At 32.5% G+C, this 26959-nt stretch overlaps 1 protein-coding gene across 1 annotated transcript; it reads right to left on the reverse strand.

Moving 5' to 3' along the window:
• Nucleotides 1–3554: 3554 nt before the first annotated feature.
• Nucleotides 3555–26711, reverse strand: LOC148611024 (cytochrome P450 11B1, mitochondrial-like). The gene is made up of 11 exons (XM_088591070.1): nt 25977–26711; nt 18668–18755; nt 18119–18218; nt 17757–17844; nt 16678–16787; nt 12577–12713; nt 11649–11815; nt 8846–8924; nt 8510–8666; nt 7828–7871; nt 3555–3776 (listed from the first exon to the last, which is right to left on the reverse strand). Exons 1-11 carry the CDS (start codon nt 26693–26695, stop codon nt 3657–3659), a joined length of 1809 nt encoding a protein of 602 aa, XP_088447196.1. The 5' UTR covers nt 26696–26711; the 3' UTR covers nt 3555–3656.
• Nucleotides 26712–26959: the final 248 nt, after the last annotated feature.

Below are 26959 nucleotides of genomic sequence, written 5' to 3' on the forward strand. Positions count from 1 at the left end.
GAAATGTGTTATTAAGCTTTTCCAGAGGAAAGTCTTACACATTCTCCTAACCGAATGAGAGAGTAATCAAGGGAACCAAGGTTATAGCGGAAACCAAAAGAATGTAGTCCAGGAACAAAGACCAGACATGAAAAACAGACATACACAACAAAGAACATAAAGTAAATAAAATAATACATACAAAGTAACAAAAGAGTAATCAAGCGAACCAAGGTTATAGCGGTAATCAAAAGAATTTAATCAAGGTACAAAGACCACACATGGAAAACAGACACATACAACAAAGAACATAAAGTAAATAAAATCATACATACAAAATAACAAAAGCAAATAAGCAACCCAGACTCCACTAAAAACTGGGAGCATGGGCCAGGTGCACCGGTAGGGTAAACGTCCTCTGCTTTTCAAGAAACACCCGCCGAGTTGATCATAAAAAGTCAAGTCCGGGGTAGACAGACGAGGAAAGGAAAACTATGACCGTTGAATAAATCAGATTTCATGGTGCAGATGGATACACCATAACGATCCACGAGTTCATGATGACGACCATAAAACCTCTGTATTATTGACGTCAATCTTGTAGCAACATAACCCTGTTCCAAAAGTAAATGAGCAACTCGGACTAAAATCAGGGAGCATGGACCAGGTGCATCGGTAGTGTATGCGTCTTCTGCTTTTCTAGAAACACCCGCCGAGTTGTTCATAAAAAAGTCAAGACGGGAGTTGACTAAATAGGAATGTAAAACGTTCAACAAATCATGTTTTCATGGTGCAGATGGATACACTCTAACAATCCATGATGACGACTTTAAAACTTCTGTAGTGATGACTTCAATCTTGTAGCGACATAACCCTGTTCTAGAAGCCTACTTGTTAGAATTGTAGCCCGATATAAAATGTCAGTGTACTTACAGCAAGCTCTGGTATAACGTATGAGTAATATGAAAACTCCATAAGCAGGTGGTAAAGGGATGTTGCCGCAGATGAAAGTAAAGTTGACAATTCTGTATGAAAAGTCATCACGTCTGTCGTAAAGTTTGGTCAATACTTTACTTCGCCCATAGCAATATTGTGGTGCACTGTAAACAAAGAATGGGCTCCGTCCACAATATGCATAGCCTAAAATCATATTAGTAATAACTAATATCAGATATCCTGAATAATATCCATAACTGTTTTGCAAACACCAAATTGGAATAATAAGATGGATCTGTCATGAGACTACAATAACAAAGAGAACCAAAGCAAACATTTAAGTAGAATTTGAAGCCTGGTGATAAAAGAAGGAACAATTGGAACATTCAGATTCGTTCTTTTCAATCTTTTTGTCGTTTCAGTTCGCTTCTGTTTCGGTAGACACAATGTGCAAGAGTAATCAAGGGAACCAAGGTTATAGCGGTAATCAAATAATGTAATCCAGGGACAAAGACCAGACATGGAAAACAGACAAACACAACATAGAACATAAAGTAACTAAAATCATACATACAAAGTAACAAAAGTAAATTAGCAACTCGGACTCCACTAAAAACTATGACCACGGACCAGGTGCACCGGTAGGGTAAGCGTCCTCTGCTTTTCTAGAAACACCCGCCGAGTTACTAATAAAAAGTCAAGTCCGGGGTAGACAGAGGAGGAAAGGAAAACTATGACCCGTTGAATAAATCAAATTTCATGGTGCAGATGGATACACCATAACGATCCACGAGTTCATGATGACGACAATTACACTTTTGTAGTGATGACTTCAATCTTGTAGCAACATAACCCTGTTCCAGAAGCCTATTTGTTAGAGTTCTAGCGCGATACAAAAAGTCTGCATAGTTTCCGCAAGCTCTGGCATAACATGAATTGTGATATGAACACTCCATACGCAGCTGCCGAAGGGATGTTGCCATAGATGAAAGGAAAGTTGACAATTCTGAATGAAAAGTTATCACGTTTATCGTAAAGTTTGGTCAACAGTTTTCCTTTACCATCGATTTCTAAGTGTAGGTCAAGATATGAGGCTGACTTCACAGTGTCTGTAGTATCTTTTATCTCAAGTTCTTTTGGGTAGATGCGATGTATCAAATCCCCGAAATTAGGATTGTTTAAAGATAATACGTCATCTATAGAGCGGAAATTGAGATTGAAGGATCTAGCCGAATGATATTCTTTCTTTCCAAACAGATCAGCTATAAAGTCAGCCTCATAAGATGAAGGAATAGGTCAGCAAGTAAAGAAGCACAATTTGTTCCCATTGGAATACCGACCGTTTGTTGAATAACACGACCATCACACTGGACAAATATGTTGTCGATTAAAAATTCCAGCATTTTGTAAACATCTTCCTCTGTATATTTGGAAGATAATTTGGAATTATTTCTTATAAAGTATGAGGAATCTCTACCAAGAACTATGCATTTGTATTTGGGTGTAAAGATGAACTTTAACATATTATCTGTTATGACACTTTTATATCATCTAATTATAATTAAAGATGAGGACTGTTACAATTCAGAACACACATCAAAGAAAACACAACCGAGAAAGCCATATGTTTAGCTGACCTAACCTTTCTTTTTAGTGTATAAACTTTCTGGAGCGGGGTTAACTTTGATTATTTAAACATATATCGATGGTTGGTATAACACAGTGATAACTATTTGCCGGGTGTTGAGAAAACTTTGACTTTTACGAAACTTTTCATTCTCGTATCAAAACCGGTAGTACATTTGGTAGAATTTAGTTTATTTTATTTTGTTTAGTTCTGAAATACTGCACTTTTATTAAGATGTTCCTATGCATCTGACACTGTTGCTGTTGATATGGATCATTCCTTGAAACACGAGAAAACATATTGAAATTGCATATTTATACAAATGATATTTTTGTATTTACGAAACCATTACGACACTTTTGTTATTTGAAAACCGTCATTTAACGGTTATAAATACTGGCACGGTGACAAGGACGAAGCCCACGAAAGAATGTTGTTGTGGATCATTTGAAATACTTCCATTCAATTTTACCGTGTGCCATGATGGACAACCAGATAACTACAATGATAACCAAGACAGTGTGTTAATGTATAGGTGGCGGGACATGGAATGGATTGATGCAATATGTGATGGCAATTTGAATCTGCATGTGAAGGACAGTAAATATAATATTGTCATGATAATTCACGCTTAATATGTTTATCCGATGTGTAGTATAAATATGAAACTGAACGTGAACGATTAAATTGACGCAGCCAATAATAGTTTCCTATTTTGTAATAAATAACAGAATGTATATAGAATATATTGTGAACAAAAATACTTTGGCTTTTTAAAAAAACAAATGATGGAATTTTTTTTTAGCCATACGTCCATGTCCTTCTTTCTATAAACCATTTTTTATATTTTAAGATATTTTTATGTATTGAATTGTAACCATGAACGCCAACAACTTTCACATATTAAAAACGTGCAAATTTCTTATTTATATTTTAAGATATGCCAAATCAAGGGATGAAAAAAAAAGATTGCAAAACGAGATGTCAAGATGAAAACGTCAAAACTAGCAAAATAGTCTTTATTGCTTTAAATCCATAGCATTTAATTAACATCTCTGGACAACTCTGAACGTTATTGATAAACATGTCTTATTCTAATTTTCAATGTACAAGTTTAGTTTTGTTTCCTTCTTCTCTTGACTGTGATTTCTATGGATCGACTTGGAGATAACAACAGTTTAACTATCTGGCTTATATCTTTATCGGCCGTTGTAAATTCGAATTCTAAGCAAAACTGAAATCATTTTAAAAATGTTTAGTTTGTATAAGATGAATAAGATACCAAACAAAAACAATAGTGCACAGAGCTACAATCAAATACAAAATTAATATAAAGAATTATTGGCGTTGGTAATAAACTGCGGAAATATGTGGAACTCTAGATGATACGTGATAAATGAATATAAAACACGTAGAAATCTAAAGACAAAGATTACATAATGTAGCCACAAACTCGTGACTTTTTTAATTTTGTAAGAGCATTAATATGACAAGAACAAACTATATCTAATCCCAATAAGACGATGATAATTAGGATAAGATCTTACATAAAAATACTTAATAAAAGATTCTTTCAAAATTTCAATAAATGCTCAAGTGTATTATGTCATATCGTATATTATGTAATTCAAAGGGTTGCATAACCAAAAACAAACAACTAGACCTGGTGTACTATGTTCTTTGCGTCAGGAACTTGCCGCTTATATAAACTGTTTAACACAAATGAGAATCAAACAAGCATTTTGTACTCATTAATAACATTTTCTTCATCCACTGTGTACTACTTTGAAAACGTAACAACTTTTGGGAAAAAAACTATTTCGAAACATAAAGAAATCATCAAACGCCTTTCCTACTGGAAAATGTATTTTATCTTTTTTTCTTGGACTCAATTCATATACACGATTTTGGTGCAAACTCAATGGTTCTTGCCTTGCAACACCTGAAATTGTTTTAAAAAGCTTACACAGGTTTGTGAGTTTCTTATTTGATTTTTAATTAAACAAAAAAGTGTAAAATTTCTATTTCCACCAAACTAATTTTGCATTTGTGTTGACAAGCTCTTATACCGAAGACGTCGTAATCTAACATTCCATTGTATATCTAGTCAAACCAGGCGTAACCAACGCGGATGTCAGTAATGGTATTCCAAGTCTTATGAGCTCTAACCACGTTAATTGTCAGTAAATCTATACCTAGTCAAAGCTTGCCTAACCCAGGCGATTGTCGTTATAACTTGACATAACCATGTTCATTGCCAAACTACAAGCCTTAAAACGTTTTTGAAACTTATTTCTACTACAAAGTGTGTATTTTCAAATTTGCATGAAGTTATTTATTTGTAAGCAAAAAGTTAGATAATGCAAACATTATTTTTGTCCAAAATGTTTCATAATGGAAGGATGGCAGAAAACTATGGGATGTAATCGGAACTGAACAGTAATTTTAACTAAATTTAGGTACACAAATCAATACTATAATACCCTTGATAATACTGTTGTTTAATTAAATAGCAAGATCGAACAAACGTTGAACTTAGACAATTGAAACATTTTTTCCCCTTTCACCATCTGGTTGAATTCTTTTCAAATGTTTGCAGAGTACATAAATTGCAACTTGTACATTCAATTTTCTAAACTTAGGTATCCACAACTTGAAGCATTTCTGCTGTTTAATGTCGGCGTATCTCTTTGATACATTTAAATCCGTCTTGCTTCAAAGCGATACATACTGCAGGTTAGAAATCAACAATAAAAGAAAATAAGACAATATACCAACATTGACAAGAAGACAAAGTTGAAGTATACATATCAAAACTGATTTAAAAAATCAATATCGATACAAATCCTAACAAAACCCTAACAATAAACAGTAAATGACAAATAGAACATCTCTTTAAACATAAGCTTTACTACAAATAGTTATGTTTAGTATTTATAATCGAGGGTAAAAAAGTAAAACACGATACATAATTTCCTTTTTACTGAAAAATAATTTCTCGAAAAATAAATCAAAAGCATCTTTTATTATTCCCCCAATAATTATTTTACTCCAAGATGAATATTTCTGACTTTCTTTATTCACTAAAACATTGTTTAAATGTCAAATCATTTGCTTCACGCAAACCTATAATCTAAAAAATATCCTACGCAAGAAGCATTTCATTCATATAAATTAAGCTTATTGAAGTGTGTTTGCTTAATGTACTTTTTGACCTCAATTATATCAAGAACAAATCAGTAAGGGGATCGAATAACAAAACACAAATAAATTAGAAACACCTCAGGGTGATTCCCTTCTTTTACTAGAATTTACAAAAAACTAATTAATTAATACGACTCACTGCTTTAATTCATTTATAAAATAGTTGTTGTTTTTTTTTTCAGGGAACGAACTTGCTATCAAATGTAAACATGTATGAATATGGTTAAATGTGAGGAAGGTAAAACCTGAAACATAATTTCATACCACTTTTCATTTTGCAGCTCTGTTAGAAATACCTTCTAATACGGTCCTGATATACGGTTTGAATTATCCTGGTACTCTCTGATATGTCATAGGACGAAATGTCTTTAGGCAGAATTGTCTGGCATTCGTTAGGAATTGTGGGTTAGACTGATAAAGTCATTTTTGCGATCATTTGAATGCCATCATCTTGTTGACTGATTTGGCCATCCTTATTTGCCCTATCTTGAAAAACGCTATGATTCGATTTGTATTTTACCATCAAAGCTAGCGAATGTTTTCCGAAGCGGATTTTGTTTTCAAATGCATTTAAAACAACCCCTAACGTAAACAAGTATCAACGTAAGTTATTCACTTTTAACATCATAACAAACGATCCTCGGCTTAAGTGGATATTTTGTTATATTGAACTTGTACGAGTTATTAAGCCCTTTTCTCTATGATTCTTTTTGGTTATTTTGGTGAAAATTCTAACGATCGGCCCTCCGTGACGGCACCAATGGTGTCGGGAGAACATTGTTTAATACAATCACACAACAACAAATCAAAACGGCAAAGTTTTTATATAACTAGTTCGTATCGCAAATATCTGGCCGCCAAATAAGTAGATAAAATAACAAAATCATAGAGAAAGTAAAATACATTACCCAGTTCACATTTAATGCTAGATGCCATTTGCCTTCATGAATATATATACTTTAAAATAGTACAAACTGGCGATTTTTCACTGGTTTAAAGAATAATAGGGCCAATGCGCCACAAACAAATGTTTTGTTTTTATCAAAGTAATGATAAAAAACAGATTTTTTGTATAGTTTATGAAATGATTATTTTAATCGTTGAATTAGTTGAGCAGTATTATATACTATCGAGCTGCGTACGTTTCATGAACCCTCAAAGAGCAAGGGTAAATAGTCCCAACGTTGACATTTCAAGCAAGATTAAAAAAGAAATAAACCTGATAATTTAGATTTTAATAAATTCAAGACTTGACCTAAAATTAAAAGGTTCAGTGATAACTTAATCGTAGTTTTTGACATCATAGTTCGTTCTAACTTAGCTTATACAAAATAATCTATGTTGTATAACAAAAAAAACAACAAATAAAAAATCTAGTTTAAATCTAAACAAACTATACATACACAAATAAATAAGAAAGAAAAACCTTTTCAGACTGCTTTCTGTTTTGTGCTATTTAACTATTCAAATAGAGACGATTTATTGTAAAGTTCTAGTTCTTTTTCCTCCGAATTACTTGGAATAAACTAGGAGTGACGCTGAATGAAAACAAAAGTAATTCAACATCATACCAGTCATTTAATATATTATTACTTAAAATCGTGAATCAAAGTTATCCGCAGAGAAAAAATCTTAAAAGTTTATCCTGAATATTATTAGAATCAACCATACTCAAAGGAATAGATAATAATCCGATTTTTTTAATTCATTTATACAAACTGAAAATAAAAGTAGCGCCTACTCATGAATATTTCTTGTATTTACGACACCTTTTTATCAATACACTTACATGCACACTGTTAATTTATTCATTTCTCCTGGGCTTTATAACCAATCGTCTCATAGACTTTTAGTATGATTTTCAGCGTTTGTGTATCCCCTTATGAGAGTAAATCCCAATCATAGGTTTAACATCTGAGATTACTAATTTTGTAACGAAAATCTAACCTTTCAAAAAGAAGACTTGTTCGTAATTATCCATATCCATATAAAAAGTAAATCACAACAACAGAAAAGAATCGTTGCACTTGCCGCAGTACAGAATCTCAATTAACATATCAAAAGTCTTATGATAGATTTACCTTCAGTAAAAAAAGAAGGATCTCCATTTCAGCAATTTTTCGTCCTACAATTTAAAGAAAAAGATCAAAGGAACTGCTATAAATATTCTGAAATTCAAGGATTCCTGTGCCAATTGTTGTTATTGTGGTAAAAATATATGTCAAACCAAAGTGGTTTTCTATAAATATTCACGTATATACTCGGTTATTAGAAGACAAGACATACAAAGTTCAAGGACATACTGTTTTGTATTATCCCCTTTATGACAAAGTGGAAAACAATTAAATCAAAAATAAATACTTTTTAATCCCTCATACGAGTAGAAAAAACAAAAAAATTGTGATTGGGTTTTTTGTTGATGACAAAAGTGATAAATCAAAGCACATACATACATTGTAACCCAAGACATGTACATTCTCACAAATGATTTACCCATAACATGGAACAGTTATATAATGAATGAATTTTTTAATGAGTCAAATTACACAAACTTTGATAGTATGCGATATAAAATAACATTTGGCTTTGCAAATCATATACCAAGTTTGTATATACTTTACAATAAATAACAGTCTAGGTCGTGATGTTGACTTTTTATTTATTGTGTTCATACCTCGCATGTTTAGATATCGAGTTAACAATACCAAAATGAAAGTCAATACTTCTTTCCAGCCATACGAGAAACATCACAATAGTAATTACCTAGGCACATTCTTGGTCCAAAACCAAAAAATACATCTTGTGGAAACTTCCTTATTTTAGCATTATCAGACAACCATCTTTCTGGATGGAATTCATTTGGATGTGGAAAAAGCATTGGATTTCTTCCCATCACATACATCGATATAGCTACATTGGTCTGCAAAAAGAGAAATTGCAATGCATATTCATTAATATATTAATAAAATTCAAATAAAACCGTTTGCTACCCAGGTGAGCAGCACCATATAACTGATATGAAACATTGAAATGTGTACTATTTCCATTTATTTCAAAAATATCAAAATAGAATATTTTAGCTACTACTCATAAATTTACCTGTTTAGGTATTGTCATTCCTCTTACGTCCATGTCATTTTGAATTATACGGCTTGTAAAGAAACCTACAGGGTGCAGTCTACAATACAAATCTATGTTACACATAATAGAATTGTAAAGAGTAATCTAGGGATCCAAGTTTATAGCGGTAATCAAAAGAATGTAATCCAGGGACAAAGACCAGACATGGAAAACAGACATACACAACATAGAACATAAAGTAACTAAAATCATACATACAAAGTAACAAAAATTATGAGCAACTCGGACTCATGGTTTTCATGGTGCTGATGGATACACTATAACGATCCACGAGTTCATGATGACGACCATAAAACTTCTGTAGTGATGTCTTCAATCTTGTAGCAACATAACCCTGTTCCAGAAGCCAATTTGTTAGAGTTCTAGCGCGATACAAAAAGTCTGCGTAGTTTCCGCAAGCTCTGGTATAACGTATGAGTTGTGATATGAACACTCCATACGCAGGTTGCCACATATGAAAGGAAAGTTGACAATTCTGAATGAAAAGTCATGGTATGGGTAGATTAATAAAACGAAAAATAAATGTCTTACAATGAAAGTATATTTTTGTCATGCTCAAGATAACAATCATATTACCAGTGGTTTAACAATTTTTTTTTCAGATGTATCATCCTAACATAAATTAGCAAGCATACTTTACGTACGACAACTAAAAAGAGATAGCGTTCCTAGAAGAGGTGACCTTACATAGCAATTGATTTTATCAAATCAGTATAGTAGCATTTTTGTACATATGAATGAATATCAACATTATTTTTATTTTAACTATTTTAAACTAAAAGCCTGTTTCATTTCAAGTAGAAATTTAGACATATGGTACCATATTTTAGATATTATAAACAAAGTACAAAATTTGGCTTTCTATCAGCAGTGCTCAATCACAAATCAGTCTTTAAAACAATGTTGATTATTTCATAAAAAAATAAAACCTGGAATTTAAGTATAAAAGTATCGGTAAAGGTTAATGGTCCTATATTACGGTCTCACAAAATGATGTACAATGTTTTAACTTCTAGTGTAATTTTGAAATTAATCTTCGAAACTAACAGCAAAGAAATACTCATTGTTCGAAATGATTTTTTTTTCAAAAAGACACGAATTTGAAACTATAATTCTTATATGAGAATATCTCGCATACTGTGAATGATTTAAAAAAAACACTATATTTCTAAGAGTCGCCTTACATTGTTGTACAAGACAGAATGCATTGATTTCCATAAATTCGGGATTATATTTATCACATGGTAAAGCGGATTACCAGCAAAAGTATTTACTTTTACACAAAAGTACAATATATTTTAAGAACATATAAGGTTACAAATAATTAAAAGATTTATGCTGTTCAATGTCAGCTAAATTGTTGCTGTAAAAACGATGAAACGAATTTAGAAATTAAAGAAATCTACAATCTGTTTAAACTTATCATACATGGAGTTTTTCTACTGTAAATAACATCATTTTAAATTTACAGTAAGAAATCAAATGTATTATTCATAGATACGAATCAACTCCGGTCATTAACCGATACATCACCGGAAACTCACCCTAATAGATTATAAGATCGTTAAGAATAAACTGAGAGCTCACTAACTAAATAACACAACTAAACCATCTGATAACATGCAACTTTTGACATCTAAATTAAAATGGATAAAATCAAAAATAGGAGGTGCTTTATACGAATATCTAATAAAGATAATGATTTTGTAAGAGATTCAATGAAGTCCATTTACTGGCATAGGAGGAGGGACGTTTGGTACCAATCTGTCCATGTCTTGTTCTACTCTTTGTAGAAATATTCGCTGCTGAATTTAGTGTTATATTGTTTTTGTTTGATTTCTAATATTAGTTTATTTTCTGATTAAGCCTTCCTTTATATTTGGTTCTTATGCTAATTATGAGAAGTTACTCCTTTAAACATGTGTTCTGCATAATGGAATTTGTAAAAACACATGTTCAAAATAATGGAACTTGCAATTATGACATGAGTGATATGTTTGTATTTAACAACTGCTTGTTCAAAGCCACCGATTGGGGACTAAATGCAATCGAGAGTATTTACCAGCCTAGTAGCAAACTTGTTTGACCGGATTATACCATAGACTATTTACAAACATTTTGCAGTACTATAACATTCAAAAGCGATAAAGCACTGATGCTTCAGTAACTGATTTTAGAACTGAACGTCTCGGTGATAGATTTGGTTCCATGTTTTTTTTTAGATATTTGGTTCTAATGTTGCCCCGATAGCTCACAACTTGAGACACGTGTACATCATACCGAAATTTGTAATGCTATAATGAGTTGTTGTTTTTGTATGTATAATAGAAAATTCCATTTATAAAAAAATATGTTACACTTACTATATGTTTATTAATCTTAATCTAAATGGTAAAATAAACATGAAGTTTGTTATAAAACTTCGCAACCCTTACGAATGAAAACATAAAATATAAAATGTCATGTAATATTTCAAAATACTTTTCAACTCGAGGCTACATATTCTAACTAGATGAATACCTCGTTAATTTTAACCTTCCTGTACTAAAAATATTTAAGACAAATAGTATATTCCAAACGACTCAAGCGGAAAGTTTGCGTAAATGTTTTACTAAATGATAGATGTGTACATGTGTAATTCTTGTACCAATTTAAATGTGGGTTTAGTATGAAAATTATGAAAATTATTTGGGTCAAATAAGCAAGAGAAAAACATGAATACAGTTCGGGTTAATGAAATATGTTATCAAAGGGTTCTCACCGTAAAGTTTCCCATAGTACAGCCTTGAGGAAACGATGGTTGTCTACGTCTGACTTGATCAGCTTTGTTTTCCCTTCTAATAAGCGTTCAGCCTCTGTTATAATACCAACCTGAGCTTCAGGATGGCACGCCAATTCATAAAGGCACCATTGCAATGTTGTGTTAGTCTTGAATATTCAAAAAGAGAGTTTGTTTCTTTTTCTCTCGGGCTACATAATGAGTTCCACAGAACAGATGAGAATGCATCAATGAAACTCTATATTAATGATATAACAACCGGGTGCTTGGGTGTACTACGGTATGACCAACATGAAATAAGCACTGTTCTATCTAACAATAATATTTTAATTCTTACTGTTCTTAATATTATCCTGAATGAAATGCTTAAGGTGATACAATTCTCCACTTAATTCACTCCTTGCTAACAGCAATGTGGTAAAACGTCAATTAACTATGCATATTGGTATTTTTGTTTGTTGTTTTTTTTCTTTTTTTTTCTCGTTTTAAATCCTCTTTGAAATCCCTTTACAGTTTTAAGAAGTTTTATGGTCGTCATTTTGAACTCGTGGATCGTAACAGTGTATCCATCTGCACCATGAAAACTTCTTTGTTCGTTTTAGACTTTTCCTTTCCTCTTTCGTCTACTCGGCGGGTGTTTCTAGAAAAACAGGACGTTTACCCTACCGGTATGCCTAGTCCATGCTCCCAGTTTTTAGTGTAGTCCGAGTTGCTCATGTACTATTGTTACTTAGTAAGTATTATTTAGGTTATTTTATGTTCTTTGTTGTGTGTGTCTGTTTTCCATGTCTGGTCGTTGTCCCTAGATTACATTCCTTTGGTTTTCGCAAGAATCTTGGTTCCCTAGATTACTCTTTAAATAAATACTCGACTTTTTAAAAGAATTTTGATTATTAATAGTGAAACATACCGTGTCAATGCTAGCGACAAGAAGATCGGTTAAATTGATGAATATTTCCTTGTCAGTGAGTGTCCTTGTTTTCAATAAGGAAGATAGAATGCTGTCGTCACCTACATCTCGGGTATGTTTTTCAATCATATCTATAGCTTAAAACAGTAAGAAAGCATTGAATTAGATAATGAAATTTCAATATAACTAAATCACAGCTCAATAATAGTAAACATTACAAACGCAAGCATACATAAATTATATTAAATAATATATATCTGGTTCATTTGCCAAGAATTTTACTTTTAATACAATACAAACTAAAAGTACTGAGAGCAATGCTCACTTGAATTGACACCAACCCCACTCCCCTATTTGAAATAATGCACATTTTGACCTCCAAATTGATTTTTGTCAAAACATAATTAAATGGGTGCACCATGAGATTAATATGTAATAAAGATTTTATGAAAGTTTCATTAAATTCAATTCAATTGTGTAGATTGAATTACGGATAATAGATGGGTCCCCCATGTCCCCATATTAGTAAATGACGAAGTCCGTGTATTGTTATTTGAAACCCCTAAAATTGATTCCAATGAAAGTTTGAAATAGAAGGTACGCAATGGCAATATGTAATATAGAATCTGTTTTATTAAATTCAGCGGTGCAGGAGGAGTAACTGATAAGAGATGGGCCTCTCTGCTTAATAAAAGAAAGGTAGAACGAACAGACGAAAGGATTGCATACCTATCGATTTAAACCCTCACTTGCATCATATTATGTACACCCCCCCCCAATTTTTCTGTCCTTACTTCTGTCCGCCTTTTTGTCTGTCTGTCCATCACACTTTGTTTGTACAAATCCTTAAAAACTGCATCAAATTTTATGAATTTTATGAATTTTTGTAGGTGGTGAGGACCTGATATATAGTTGCTTATATTACAAAGAATTTCTTATCCACTTAAATTTGTGTGAGTTATACTTACTTAAAGTATGTACGGGCATGCGTTTTTTTTTAAAGCAAAAACTTTAAATTCTAAAAAATTCATCCTTAAACTTAGATAAAACAGATAAGATGTTGTATTTAGTACACTGTACCACATGCTTAATAGGTTAGTGTACAAATTTTTATATACGTTAAAGGTATAGATAGAGATTATCATTATATCTAGTAATGTAAGGTGATAAAGACGTAGTAGGTCACGGTTTGCCGATGAACCTTAATGGACCCAATACAACCAATATGGGGGTTACCTCTATGGTTTCCAATGCAATCAATATGGGGGTTACCTCTACGGTTTTAAAATGGATTCAATACAACTAATATGGGTTACCTTTACTGTTTTACAATGGATCCAATACAACCAATATTGGTCACCTCTACGGTTTTATAATGGATCCAATACAACCAATACGGGTAACATCTTCTAACACAGTTTACTAATGTCGTGTCCGGCATATGTTTAAACAAATTCGAATGAAGGAGAAGGAAAAATACTTAATTTTAACCAGACTTCCTGGTATAAACAGTCAAAAGATCTCAGTTGTTATTGTGGTAATATCTATAACAAAATATTCGTCGACATATTTTTGATGTCGAGCTTTTTTTCAATTTTTGTTTTGTTTTTGTGTTTGTTTGTTTGTTTGTTTGTTTTGTTTGTTTTGATTGTTTTTGTTTTTGGTTGTTTTTGTTTGTTTTTATTTTTTTATTTTTGTTTTTGTTGTTATTGTTTTTACTTTACCTGAACTGAATATAACGATTAAATACTCTTTAGAAGTCTTCTAGTATAATATTTATAAATATAGTGAATTAAATAAAGTATGAGTTATTTTTTTTTTTTAAATCCATATCCAAGTTATCAACTATTATATTATTCTGGTAAATTAAGCACCTAATATGCAAGAAAATGGATAAAACGAGAACAAGAAGACATTGATTCTCTGTCAGAGTGGTTGAAGGCCGTGAGGTCTTTAATTTTGAAACGAATGAAAGTTTTAAGTAGGTCATTGAGTGCCAAGGCTACATCAGTTTTCAAAGACCCCGATGTAGCAAAAACATTGTCTACTATACATGACAAATATGTTGTCGTACCAGCAGACAAAGCCCAAAACAACATTGTTTTTGTCTGCAAAACGTTTTATATCCAATGTTTATTATTAGAGGTAGACGTAGAAAATAATAGCAGTGATAAGACCTACACTGCTACCACTCTTTCCAAAGAAGAGATTGTGGAAAACAATAAATTTGTGCTATCCTCTTTTGGTCTCTCTACCAAGGACGATGCTTGTGATTTACCGTCTATGTACTGGATTCCTAAACTTCACAAGAATCCATACAAACAACGTTTCATAGCTGGATCTGTAAAATGTACCACCAAACCTCTTTCAAAACTTTTAACTTCTATACTCACAACTGTCAAAGAGGGTCTACAGTCCTACCACAACACTTGTTACTCCCGTAGTGGTATTAATTCAATGTGGATCCTGAAAAATTCAAAAGATCTTTTGGAGACAATCAGTTCAAGACTATTATCTGAATATATTAGCATTAAAACCTATGATTTTTCAACACTGTATACTTCTATTCCCCATACTCAGTTAAAATCCCGACTTAAAAACATTACACATCGTTGTTTTTTCCAAAGAAGATGGTACACCTAGATACAAATATATAGCTCTTGGTAGAGATTCCTCATACTTTGTAAGAAATAATTCCAAATCATCTTCCAAATATACAGAGGAAGATGTTTACAAAATGCTGGAATTTTTAATCGATATTTGTCCAGTGTGGTGGACGTGTTTTTCAACAAACGGTCGGCATTCCAATGGGAACAAATTGTGCTCCTTTACTAGCTGCCCTATTCCTTCACGCTTATGAGGCTGACTTTATAGCTGATCTGATCAGAAAGAAAGAATATTGTTTGGCTAGATCCTTCAATCTCAGTTTCCGCTATATAGATGACGTGTTAGCTTTAAACAATCCTAATTTCGGGAATTTGATACATCGCATCTACCCAAAAGAACTTGAGATAAAAGATACTACAGACACTGTGAAGTGAGCCTCATATCTTGACCTACACGATGGCAAAGGAAACTATTTACCAAACTTTACGACAAACGTGATGACTTTTCATTCAGAATTGTCAACTTTCCTTTCATCTGTTGCAACATCCCTTCGGCTCCTGCGTATGGAGTGTTCATATCACAACTCATACGTTATGCCAGAGCTTGCCGGGACTACGCAGACTTTTTGTATCGCGCTAGAACTCTGACAAATAGGCTTCTGGAACAGGGTAATGTTGCTACAAGATTGAAGTCATCACTACAGAAGTTTTATGGTCGTCATCATGAACTCGTGGATCGTCATAATGTATCCATCAGCACCATGAAAACTGATTTATTCAACAGGTCATAGTTTTCCTTTCCTCGTTTGTCTACCCCGGAGTTGACTTTTTATGAGCAACTCGGGGGGTGTTTTTAGAAAAGCAGAGGACGCTTACCCTACCGGTGCACCTGGTCCATGCTCCCAGTTTTTAGTGGAGTCCGAGTTTCTCATTTACTTTTGTTAGTTTGTATGTATGATTTTAATTACTTTATGTTCTTTGTTGTGTATGTCTGTTTTCCATGTCTGGTCTTTGTCCCTGGATTACATTCTTTTGATTGCCCTATAACCTTTGTTCCCTTGATTACTCTATGCAACTTTACATAGATATGTAAAGTTTTGTGTTCAATATTTGTCCTAAATTCCCAAAGGGTATCCCCTCCATTGTAAGATTTGTACAGAATATCAGTAAGTATAGTATGCAATAGTAAGTACGGTCGTCCTTTGTTGTCCTTGAAGCTATCATCATGTGGGGCATTGTAACTGAGGTACAACAAGGTCGAATAGTGCTGTTTTTCTGATGTGTACCAGAGTTTTTGTTATTTTGATCTATCATGAGTAACACTGATAGATGTAGTTAACAATTGTTACTTATAATGTTTGGATTAATTGATTGATATGCTAAGTATCAAGTTTATTTATCGGAAAAATATACGCTGTTGTTAATAGCGAGGGCACCACACCCATTACTTTAATGATTTTATGATTATTGCTTGTACCTGTATCTGGTAACTTACTTGTTTTCAGTAGGATATTCCATCTATTGTTATGCCTCTCCCAAGCCGGATGTAATTTCATTAACCATTCTGGTGTAATCATTAACTTTTTAGCATCTTCAAAGTTATTTCTGAAATAAAAGATTTATAGATTCATGCATGGCCTTTTTAATATTGCCCTTGTTATCTGCACGAGACTTTCTTGATGGATCGAGGGCATTAGCTCGAATGACGAAATCAGCTCAGGGCAGATGAGAAGAGCAACATTTTAAAAACCGAGCATTAACACGTTATAAACCAGTAATGATTTTTTGAAGTTGCAAAATCATCAGTTGATTTGTTTTATACCAGAATCGTTCTTCATATTGAGTCTATGTATTTTTCTCGGAACTATCTATAAAATAAAATTTCAGTGAATATAGTCATCATCGTTCTCTATTATGAAAAACGATTGTTTACAGCTGAACACAGTTACTTCAACACAGCTTACGAGAGGGCAAAGCAGCCTTCATAAAATGTTATTCCTTACGAGAAGATAAAAACAAGAAACAAATGTTTTATAACGTATAGAAAACCTCTGATATTTCAGACATGTGATGATTAACATTATTTACTGGTGGACTGAATAATTTGGCAGTGTTTTGATATTTAAACCACCAATTATTCCTTTTGAATAATTTGCAAAACATCAGATATTAGGGGGAAAAATCAAACTAATTTGTTTTATTTTTTTATTAAGGATATGCTTTTTTTTGTTTCTCAAATATTGAGAAAACAATCATTGTAGTTGAATTTATACTGAATGCGATCTATAAGTTAGCTGTGTCTTGTTGTGGTGAACAAACATACATTTTAACACAAGACTGACATGCTTTTACAAAAGAATCAATCCATCGCAGTAATGGAATTTGTCTTAAGTCAATCAATTCATATATGCTTTATATACTAAAAATATTGTGCAGTATTTTCCATTTCTAAAAATGGACGACGAATTTCATCTTGCGTAGAGCTTGGGTGTCGTAATGTTTGTTTGTTTTTTTTTATTAAAGTATTCAATGATTTTTAGCAGTTTTTCGACATCTTTAACTTTTATTTCTTACTTTGCTAATTCAGCAAATTGTTGCATGACCTTGCCATCTTCAGTAAATGTTGATTGGAAGGAATTTCCATACAATACTGTTCCAAATGCTAAAATACAAAAGCAATCCTTTAGTGGTATACCCTTGAAAAGTAGACACATATTTGTACACGATGAAAAGAAAATTTACGTCAAAAATATTTGTATCTTTGTAATTCGTTTGCTTTCCCAAATTTGAATATACTGTGACTTGAATAATCGTGATAAATAATACCAAACACATGCAAAATAGAATATTGTATATTGCCATACTAAATCAAGCACTAAAAATTAAAAAAAAAAGTATAAAATAATCTTATATTTGATACGCTGGCTATACACTACCATCAATAGAGAAGTCTCTAGTTATAAGTGACACTGGAAGGCTTGCCTGTCCGTTAAGTAGGTGTTTTGATACTATTCTTGATATCATTCCTGTCACAAGCTGTAAAAGTACGACATTCATAATGTTTCCGCGCAAAATCCCTAAGTCAAGTTTGAAATTTTCGTTTTTCATTTAACTTTTGGAAAGTATGTCTTACAGCGACTAAACTATTTCCCTTTTTGAAAAAAGCAGAGTGAATATCGTACGTTCGAAACCGGAAATGTAAGGGAAAATCTTGGTACAAGCAAGTGCATTCCAGTTTCATAAGAAACATTCAAATTTAGAAATAAAGTACGGATGACAGTAATGCACTCAAACAATTCTTACTTATAATATTCTATAAAATATTAAGCATTTATTCACTTAATGTGAAATAAATAAGTTTTGAAGTAATAAGCTTTCATTTCCAATTTGCAAATTAAGCAATGTAGATTGCTGATATCAGCATTGTGGATTAGATCTTGTACAAGTAGCGAAGATAAGAGGTAATTATTTCACAGGGTTCCCACCTCGTCTATGTGAATGAAATGATGTCCTGTTTTCAACATAAGTGGATTACTCAAAATCCTTCTCTGTCGAAGCCAGTCGTCTCCATCACTAAAATATAAGTACATATAGGTGAGCATCAGATCAGTATTCCTTTATATCACATACCTAAATATCAGAGTTTTCCGGGAAACAATTATGTCTTAAGTATGTATACCAATGATAGAACAATGCAATTATGTATCAATAGAAGTATTAAAATTATATTCCTTATGATTATTGATAATGCAAGACATTTAGTTTTAATTAAATTAATGATTTACACTGGCAAATCTGGGTTATATCTACAATATTGATATACATAGATATTGATGATGTTGTTTACTCTTGCATTGCTAAACACTGCTCTGATTGTTGTGATTGAATTTCTTACCCAAATTTAAGAACAAATCTAAAAGTGATTAAACACATCAAGATAAGATACTTATTTGACAGTCAAATATAATAGTCTTTGAATTTTAATTAGGTGTATGGGTAAGATATGCGTCTTCTTTATTCCAAACATGCTCAACATACTTTTTGACATGTTTTCAATCCAGCGAAATTGTTGTCTCTTTGATATACTCACCATATCAATTCTCTTTATATACTATACACAACCAAAGAGTAATCAAGGGAACCTAGATTCTAGCGGGAATCAAAAATATGTAATCCAGGAACAAAGACCAGACATGGAAAAACAAAGAACATGAAATAACCAAAATAATACATTCATAGTAACAAAATTAAATGGGCAACTCGGACTCCACTAAAAACTAGGAACATGGACCTGGTGCACCGGTAGGGTAAGCGTCATCGGCTTTTCTAGATACACTCTCCGAGTTGCTCACAAAAATCAAGTCCGGGTTTGACGAAAGGCGCCAAACACGATACTCTTAAGAAGTGTAACATATGATCATCAGATGAATCCAATGTGTTATGATTAACAAATGTTTCTTTTCATGTATATATGATTATCATATGTTTATCACATGATATTCGTATGTTAGAAAGCCAATATTTACCCTAGTGTGCCATGTGAGAATAATTATATGATGATGATAACTATAATGTGATACTCTTAATAATCGAGAAACATATGATTATCATTTGTGGTATAAATTTGGATGTGTAGCGGTCGATAAACTCACGATAGATATCGTTAGCGGTTAATGATTGGAAGAGAGTTTGAATTATCTAAATTAAACTTCGAACTTTAAAAAATGTTAAACTCAATTCCCCAGAAGTATGGTACATGAAATCAAAGAATGTATCAACGGCTTGTGAAAATGTGAAACGCTTAATTCGCAATGAGTTGTTTAACTTTCTGTACAATTCGACTAGTATGTTGAGAAATTTCAATCGGTAAAAGTCATGTACCCAACACAGTATGTTTTCTTCTAATATTTACATGGTTAAGCCAAATCACAATTTCTGCTCTACCGGTAGTTTGTTATCCGTAATTTAGTTCATTATAGTACGAATTCTTCAAAGTACATTAAGAAGAATCATTTATAGATATGATTATGCTCAACATCCGACTTGTCGATTTCCAATGTGTCCTTTATAAAATAATATAACTTTCATGTTCGATCACGATTCTTAAACCAAATTTATGAGAAAAAAAAATATTGCATATCATTTTTGTATTTGGTAATTAGATGAACTGTATCGGGAATAGGTTTCTCGTCATTTTACCATTAATGGTCAGGGTCTACATTTAGAAACTTGACTCGTGTTCAAAAAAGATATCAATTTGGACTTCAATACAAGCTCTATAAAATAGATAACATAAAGGTAGCATAGAGGTAGTCACAAACTTGACATAAAACACTTCATTCAGGAAACTGAAAAAAAATCAATGTCAACATATGAATGTCGGGTAACTCTAGTAAATCTATTTAAATTTTACCTTTCCGCGTATGGAAGTTGCCTCACTTTTTTTGGGGGGGGTCTATTTTTGAGACACACACATTGTAACTGCATATTCTTAACCGGGACGGCCAAAAGAATCTAGATATAAATTTTCTTCAAACTCGGACTAGTTTTAATTTTTTACCGCGCCGATACGTAGCTCAAATTGTCAGCAGATCATTAATCGGGACGGTTAAACAAACCTAGAAACCAATTTTCAATCAAATCAAACAACTTTAAATTTCGATCAGGTTGACGGCAAGTTTTGAAAATGGTGGCCGAGACGCACGCGATTTTTTTCAGGATTTTGTTTGGACAATTGAGTTTAATACATATACCAAGTTTCGTCGAAATCTAATCAGCAGTTTTCGAGATAAATGAGTTCAAAATTTCTGGTGTGGAAAATGGTTATGTTCAGTCTGGCGGCCATTAAAAAAGATGGCGGCAGCTGGAAATTCTTATTCGAAGTTTTGCATTCTTCGAAGAGCAGTTCTAACTTCCTGTGAATTTTCATCTCAATAGGATGAGCCCCTTCTGAGAAAAAGGGCGGACACTTTCAAGAAGTTTTATGACAGGGAAATAAAACAATCATTAAAGTTTACGTTTCCACGCCAGAAATCGCTTCCCGTTTCTGGATCTTTTTTAGACAGAAATTGTCAACTGAACTGCATATCTTTAATCAGGACGGCCTACAGAACCTATATGTCAATTTGCATCAAACTCGTACAACTTGGAATTTTTTTACCGCGGTTGCGGCTATTTTGAAAATGACGGGCGATACATAGCTCAAATTGCAAATTGAGCCGCAGATTATTAATCAAGACCGATTAAAAAACCAAGATATCAATTTTTTAATTTCCGAACGCGTTGACGGCCATTTTGAAAATGGCGGCCGAACAGCACGCGATTTTTTCGGGATTTTGTTTTGAACAATTAAGCTCAAAATATAAAACAAGTATGGTCAAACTCCGATCTGCTGTTTTTGAGATATATTAGTTTCAAATTTCCGGTCTAAACATGTTTACGTTCAGTTCGACGGTCATTTTGAAAAAATGCGACTTACCTTAACATTTTTTACTAGAAACACACTGATGTTAATTTCAGCCATCAGTTTTACAGATTTTTACATGAGGTTATATTGACATTTCTTCACATATCACCATAGCATTAAATTAACACATACGCAAAAATAGCCATACACAACAATAACAGCTTGATCTTTTTGTGTTAGAAAAAGCGTTCATTCATCAATAAAAACTATAACTGTTTCTGACAGGAAATACAGTTACTCTTTTAGTCATTCTGTGTCTCTGGCTATAGCGAATTAATGATACAATTTTTTTCTCCATCTTCTCATTCATACAGTCCGTTGGCCAGTGTCGCAAAAATCAGTTTGTAGTTTTTATTTAAAAAAATGAAAAAATGTTTTAAGTAAAGTTAGGGGATGATTTAAGGAAGCCATGTAATAGTAAAAGTGACTCCCAACCTAAAACTGAATAAATCCACCAATAACTTTTTGAGTTGGATTTTAAGTGATGTCCCGACAATAATGCATTTCATTAATTGTTAAATAAGACGTGTAATACCCAACGAAGTCATCATAACCGTACTCAAAAACCAACATAAGATATAACCATGGAGCCTGATTTCAGTCGGGCAGCAAGTGACATGCAAATGATTTTTTTTATACAGTGTAGTGGAAATTTTCCGAATAGTTTCGAATTATAAAGCGACTGTAATCAGATTTTAGATAAAGTTGAATATAAAGATCAAACTGAAATATTAGGACGAGTGACGCACCAAGACATATCTTAAGAGATCAGAATGGTATTAGTCTTAAGAGGATGTCATAAAAAGTCAAACTTGGCAAAATTTGCAAAGATAAACTTGTATGTTTCAAAAGCTTTCCTACACGAAAAAACATTTTGCATATAATGTCACCGTATAGATTGTAAAGGGGGGATGTATTTGATATAGTTATTATGTAGATCGTATGCATATATGATCCGTACTTGAATTTGATAGATTATTAGTTGTTTATAATCTAGAAGGGGGATGTTTTGTTTATATGTTATCAATCACTCATCATATCATTCGTCATTCATTCATATTCATCATGACGTACATGTATTTGTAATCATCATGACGTACATTTAATCAATACGACATGAACTATATTTTGACTTTATACAGTATCGACATTCCCGCGCCACGGGCACTGCATGTCTTACTAACAAAATATTATAAAATCAATAACAATTGAAAATTTGCTCACTCCACAATAGTCGACGGAGGACGCAAGTCGCCGTTCAGGTACGAATATTTATTGATTAAGAAATTTATTTCATTTCTAAAATATTTTATTTGGAAACTTTATTATTCAATGAGATAAAGTTTAATAAGATTGATAGTAAGTAAATTGGATAAACGTTTTAGCTATTTGGAATTCATATAGTTTCAATTCGACAATAATCATTATTCTTTAGTTTAATAATATTTCATTTCAATTTCCGTAATTCATTTTCACAAATTTATGCAAAGTTAAAATTCGTATAGTTCATTCATTTCATGTTAGTTTATCATTCAATATCGGCAAATGATAGTTTTTGTGCATCGATACTCCGTAAATACACATTTATGGAATGTGTAGATCTTGTGCATTATTTTCAGGTTACGCTGTATTTGGCAAACATGTATATGTTTATTTTCAGACGAATAAAGTTAAATTACCAGGACGACTTTTTATGCAGCCATAATACAAATATTTTGCCGATGTCCCGGCCCTTGTATTTTGACCTGCGACATAATATTTAAAAAAAAATGTTGATCTAACACATATTATCTCCCCATATTAAGAAAATATTTCCGACAGAAAAGAGCAGTATAGGAAAACCTTAATTTTTTTCAAATAATAAAATAAAAGCACACAAAGATATGGAATATGTTCCTATCATGTGCCATATCATTTTTAATTTTATATGGTATGATGCTTAAATAGTTTATATACTCCTTAATAATTACTTTAAATGTTCAGTTACGTGTTTGTTTTGTTCCGATGTGTCATAGGTGTGAGCTTCGGTAAAAATTTTGATGTATGTAGACATCTTTCGCCGCTCTTCCGCTGGCTGTTCAAGAACCTAACCCACCTATTAAAATATATACGACTCGGAGCACAGCTTGTCAAAAATATGAAACTCAAATCATTTTATTATTTTTTTTTTCTTTTGGAATTCATTTTAAGTGAGTTGCATCAAAGTAAGTTTACGCTACAGGTTATGTGTAGGCCGTCAACGAACATATGTTAAGTGACATATGTATGTATTGATAAGATCTCTTTCTAAAAACTTTTATTTATAGAGTATAGAAAAGAATGGTACATGGTTTAATTTTTAATTTGTCTATTTGCACGATAAGAATCAAGGGTAAAAAAGATAAGATTTTTTTCAACAATTGGTCGGCATTCTTATTTGAACAAATTGTGCTCCTATTCCCTCACTGTTATAAGGTTGACTTCATAGCTGATCTGATTCACAAGAAGGAACATCGTTTTACTAGATCCTTAAATCTCAGTTTCCTCTATACAGATGACGTATTATCATTAAACAATCCTAATTTTGGGGATTTGATACATTGCAAATATCCGAAAGAACTTGACATAAAGGATACTACAGACACTGGGAAGTCAGTCTCATATCTTTACCATAACTTAAAGATCGATGGTAAAGGAAAACTATTGACCAAAGTATAGACTAACGCGATGACTTTTATTGTCAACTTTCCTTTCATCTGTGGCAGAGTATAACTTGCATCTTTCGTCTACCCTGGACTTCACTTTTTATGAGCAACTCGGTAGGGATTCTATTAAGCAGGCGATGCTTACCGTACAGGTTCACCTGGTCAATGCTCCCAGTTTTTATTATCGAACACTAATCCATTTCATAATCAAGTCAAGTCCAAAATAAATCTGGCAAAATAGATATTACATCACCGTAGCAGATGGTACCGCAATGGTCCTGATTTGTTACACGCACACCAAACATAATGGTGGGTTAAATCTAGGTTTGACCCATGCTCCCAGTTTTTAGTGGAGTCCGAGTTGCTCATTTACTTTGTTACTTTGTATGTATTATTTTGGTTATTTTATGTTCTTGTTTGTGTATGTTTATTTTCCAAGTCTTGTCTTTGTCCTTGTTATAACATTGCTTTTAACATTTTACTTGGTTCCTTTGATTACTTTTACAATATCATTTTGGTACATTGAGCTACAATTTCATTGAAATGCAATGAAAATGTATATATATTAAGGGCAGATAACTCAGTCATTAACCTCATTTTTCTAACATTCTATTGAAAAAATTCTGATCAAATCCAGAGATGCAGAGATCAAATAGAGAAATTATCCTTGCGGTGAATCTATAGTTAGATCAATTTCACATGCATGTTTCTGATTCTTCCCATAATTTCCTGATTCTTACAAATTTTACCCTTAAAGAGGTAGACCTAGAGTAAGGGACACAACCCTTACAAATCATCGGAACGTTTGTATTCAGCATTTTACATCAAGCATGGAAGCATCTGATTAACTTGGATTCATTTTATTCTGCTTCAAACTAAAGCTTGAAAGGGTTTGGTGAAATTGAAAATGATACAAACATATCCCTGACTTTATGAGTTACGTCCCTTACACTAGGGCTACCTCCTTTATTACTAGGAGCATAAAACACATATTTAACGAAAAGATACATGTTGATCAATGAATTGTTTAATAATAGTACATTCATGTTGTAGTACCGAAAGTTCACAATGACGAAAATCAACACTTTTGATACTTTCAAGTTATTTTATCCTAAACATTCCATACGTTATAAAGTACTTAAACTCGAAATTCACTTGATTTTAACCTTGATGTCAATTTACGGGAATAAATGCCAGATCATATGAATTTCATGCTAACATAGTGTGTTTTGCATAAAGCAAAATTCACATTAATTTTATTATGTTAACCAACTGTTTATTTATTTTCAACAAACTAGCTTTCATAGAAATTTTAATATTCACGTGTATTAACCAGGATGCAGACGCTATCAAGTCAGAAATCATTGACAAACTGACAACTTTATTGTACTGACGAATCTTTAATATAGATATAGATTTGATTAAAAGGTCTGAATTACTTTAGTTAAAAAACAATAAATACGGAAAGGAATAAAAATTAATTGCGATGTGGTTATGTCACCATAATATGTCCCTGTGATTCTTGATCTTACCAAAACGTATAATAACAAACAGTGTTTTATCGAAAAAACGTTTAATTTATTATTCAATGTATTAGTAATATAAAAGTTTTAGAGTAGTACATTTTATATTACTATTTCTTACCTTACAAGCAGACCTTTGGGGTATCCCTGGTCTTCTCTGTGTCGACGTAAATGCTTAAAATCCAGGTGTCTCGGGCATCTTCCCTCGGCACTTTTAAGTTTTTCAATATCATCAACTTCAAAAAGGAATACCATTTGTTTTCCAAAGGCAGAAAATGTGTATATGGGGCCATACTTTTCATATTTCTGAATTAACATCTCGTGTGCATTGTGACCAAAAATACTTGCAAATTCAAAAACATCTCCGACTGTATTTTTTAATATTCTTGTCATCATAGAGATATCATTTTCACTTGAACAAACTTTCCTTTGACATTTCTGATAGATGTTAGGCTTAACAGCACAAAAAGTTGATAACTCATTTGAGGGATTGTCTTCAGATCTTGCTTTTGACTGATTGAAAAATGCTAGCTGGCCATAACTAAATGGTGAACTTAAATCCGATGCATCGCTGTTGCTTTTTACTAAAACTGTGCCGGTCTGGTTTTTATCCCTTACTAACGGATTAGAATTTCTAAGACATTCAAATCCTTTTCTTTTTATCTCGATTGTCATCTTTGGTTCATAACGAAGAAATTCGAAAAGATCAAGAACCCAACGTAAAACTCCATCCAGACTGTTTCTTACAAAACAAAAAACATAACGTTGAAAAATGGAAAGTACTCCCATTTTTATCGAAATTAAGATTATCAAGCTAACAACTATATGGTCTATATCCATTTAGCATTCTAGATGGCTTCTTGATGAATTAGCTTACTTTGTAATTGATTTACACATAGTAGTGTGGGTGGGCTTCAAATTATGTCAATCATTTGAAACATGCAATAGAAACAGAAAGTCATGAAACACCTATAATCTAAATCATTCAATATGAATGACTTTCAAACATCATCCATCCTTTTATAGGACCAGTCGATGTTAATTTTCTGTCTAGATATGATATGCAAGTTGTAACTATAATTTTATATTTCATGAATTTTAATT

Source organism: Perna viridis, chromosome 7 (assembly GCF_037379345.1).
Source record: "Perna viridis isolate PV_CMFRI_1.1 ecotype Kerala chromosome 7, ASM3737934v1, whole genome shotgun sequence".
In the NCBI taxonomy this organism is placed as follows: domain Eukaryota; kingdom Metazoa; phylum Mollusca; class Bivalvia; order Mytilida; family Mytilidae; genus Perna; species Perna viridis.

What these genes read in the sequence shown, in the direction of transcription:
- LOC148611024 (XM_088591070.1), bottom strand. Translation starts at nt 26,695, where the DNA reads ATGGATATAGACCATATAGTTGTTAGCTTGATAATCTTAATTTCGATA. An exon ending in TAGAGACTTCTCTATTGATG is followed by an intron (nt 17,845 to 18,118) that starts GTAGTGTATAGC and finishes TTTGTATTTTAG; the next exon opens with CATTTGGAACAGTATTGTAT. An exon ending in GTACTATGGGAAACTTTACG is followed by an intron (nt 8,925 to 11,648) that starts GTGAGAACCCTT and finishes TTTGTATTGTAG; the next exon opens with ACTGCACCCTGTAGGTTTCT.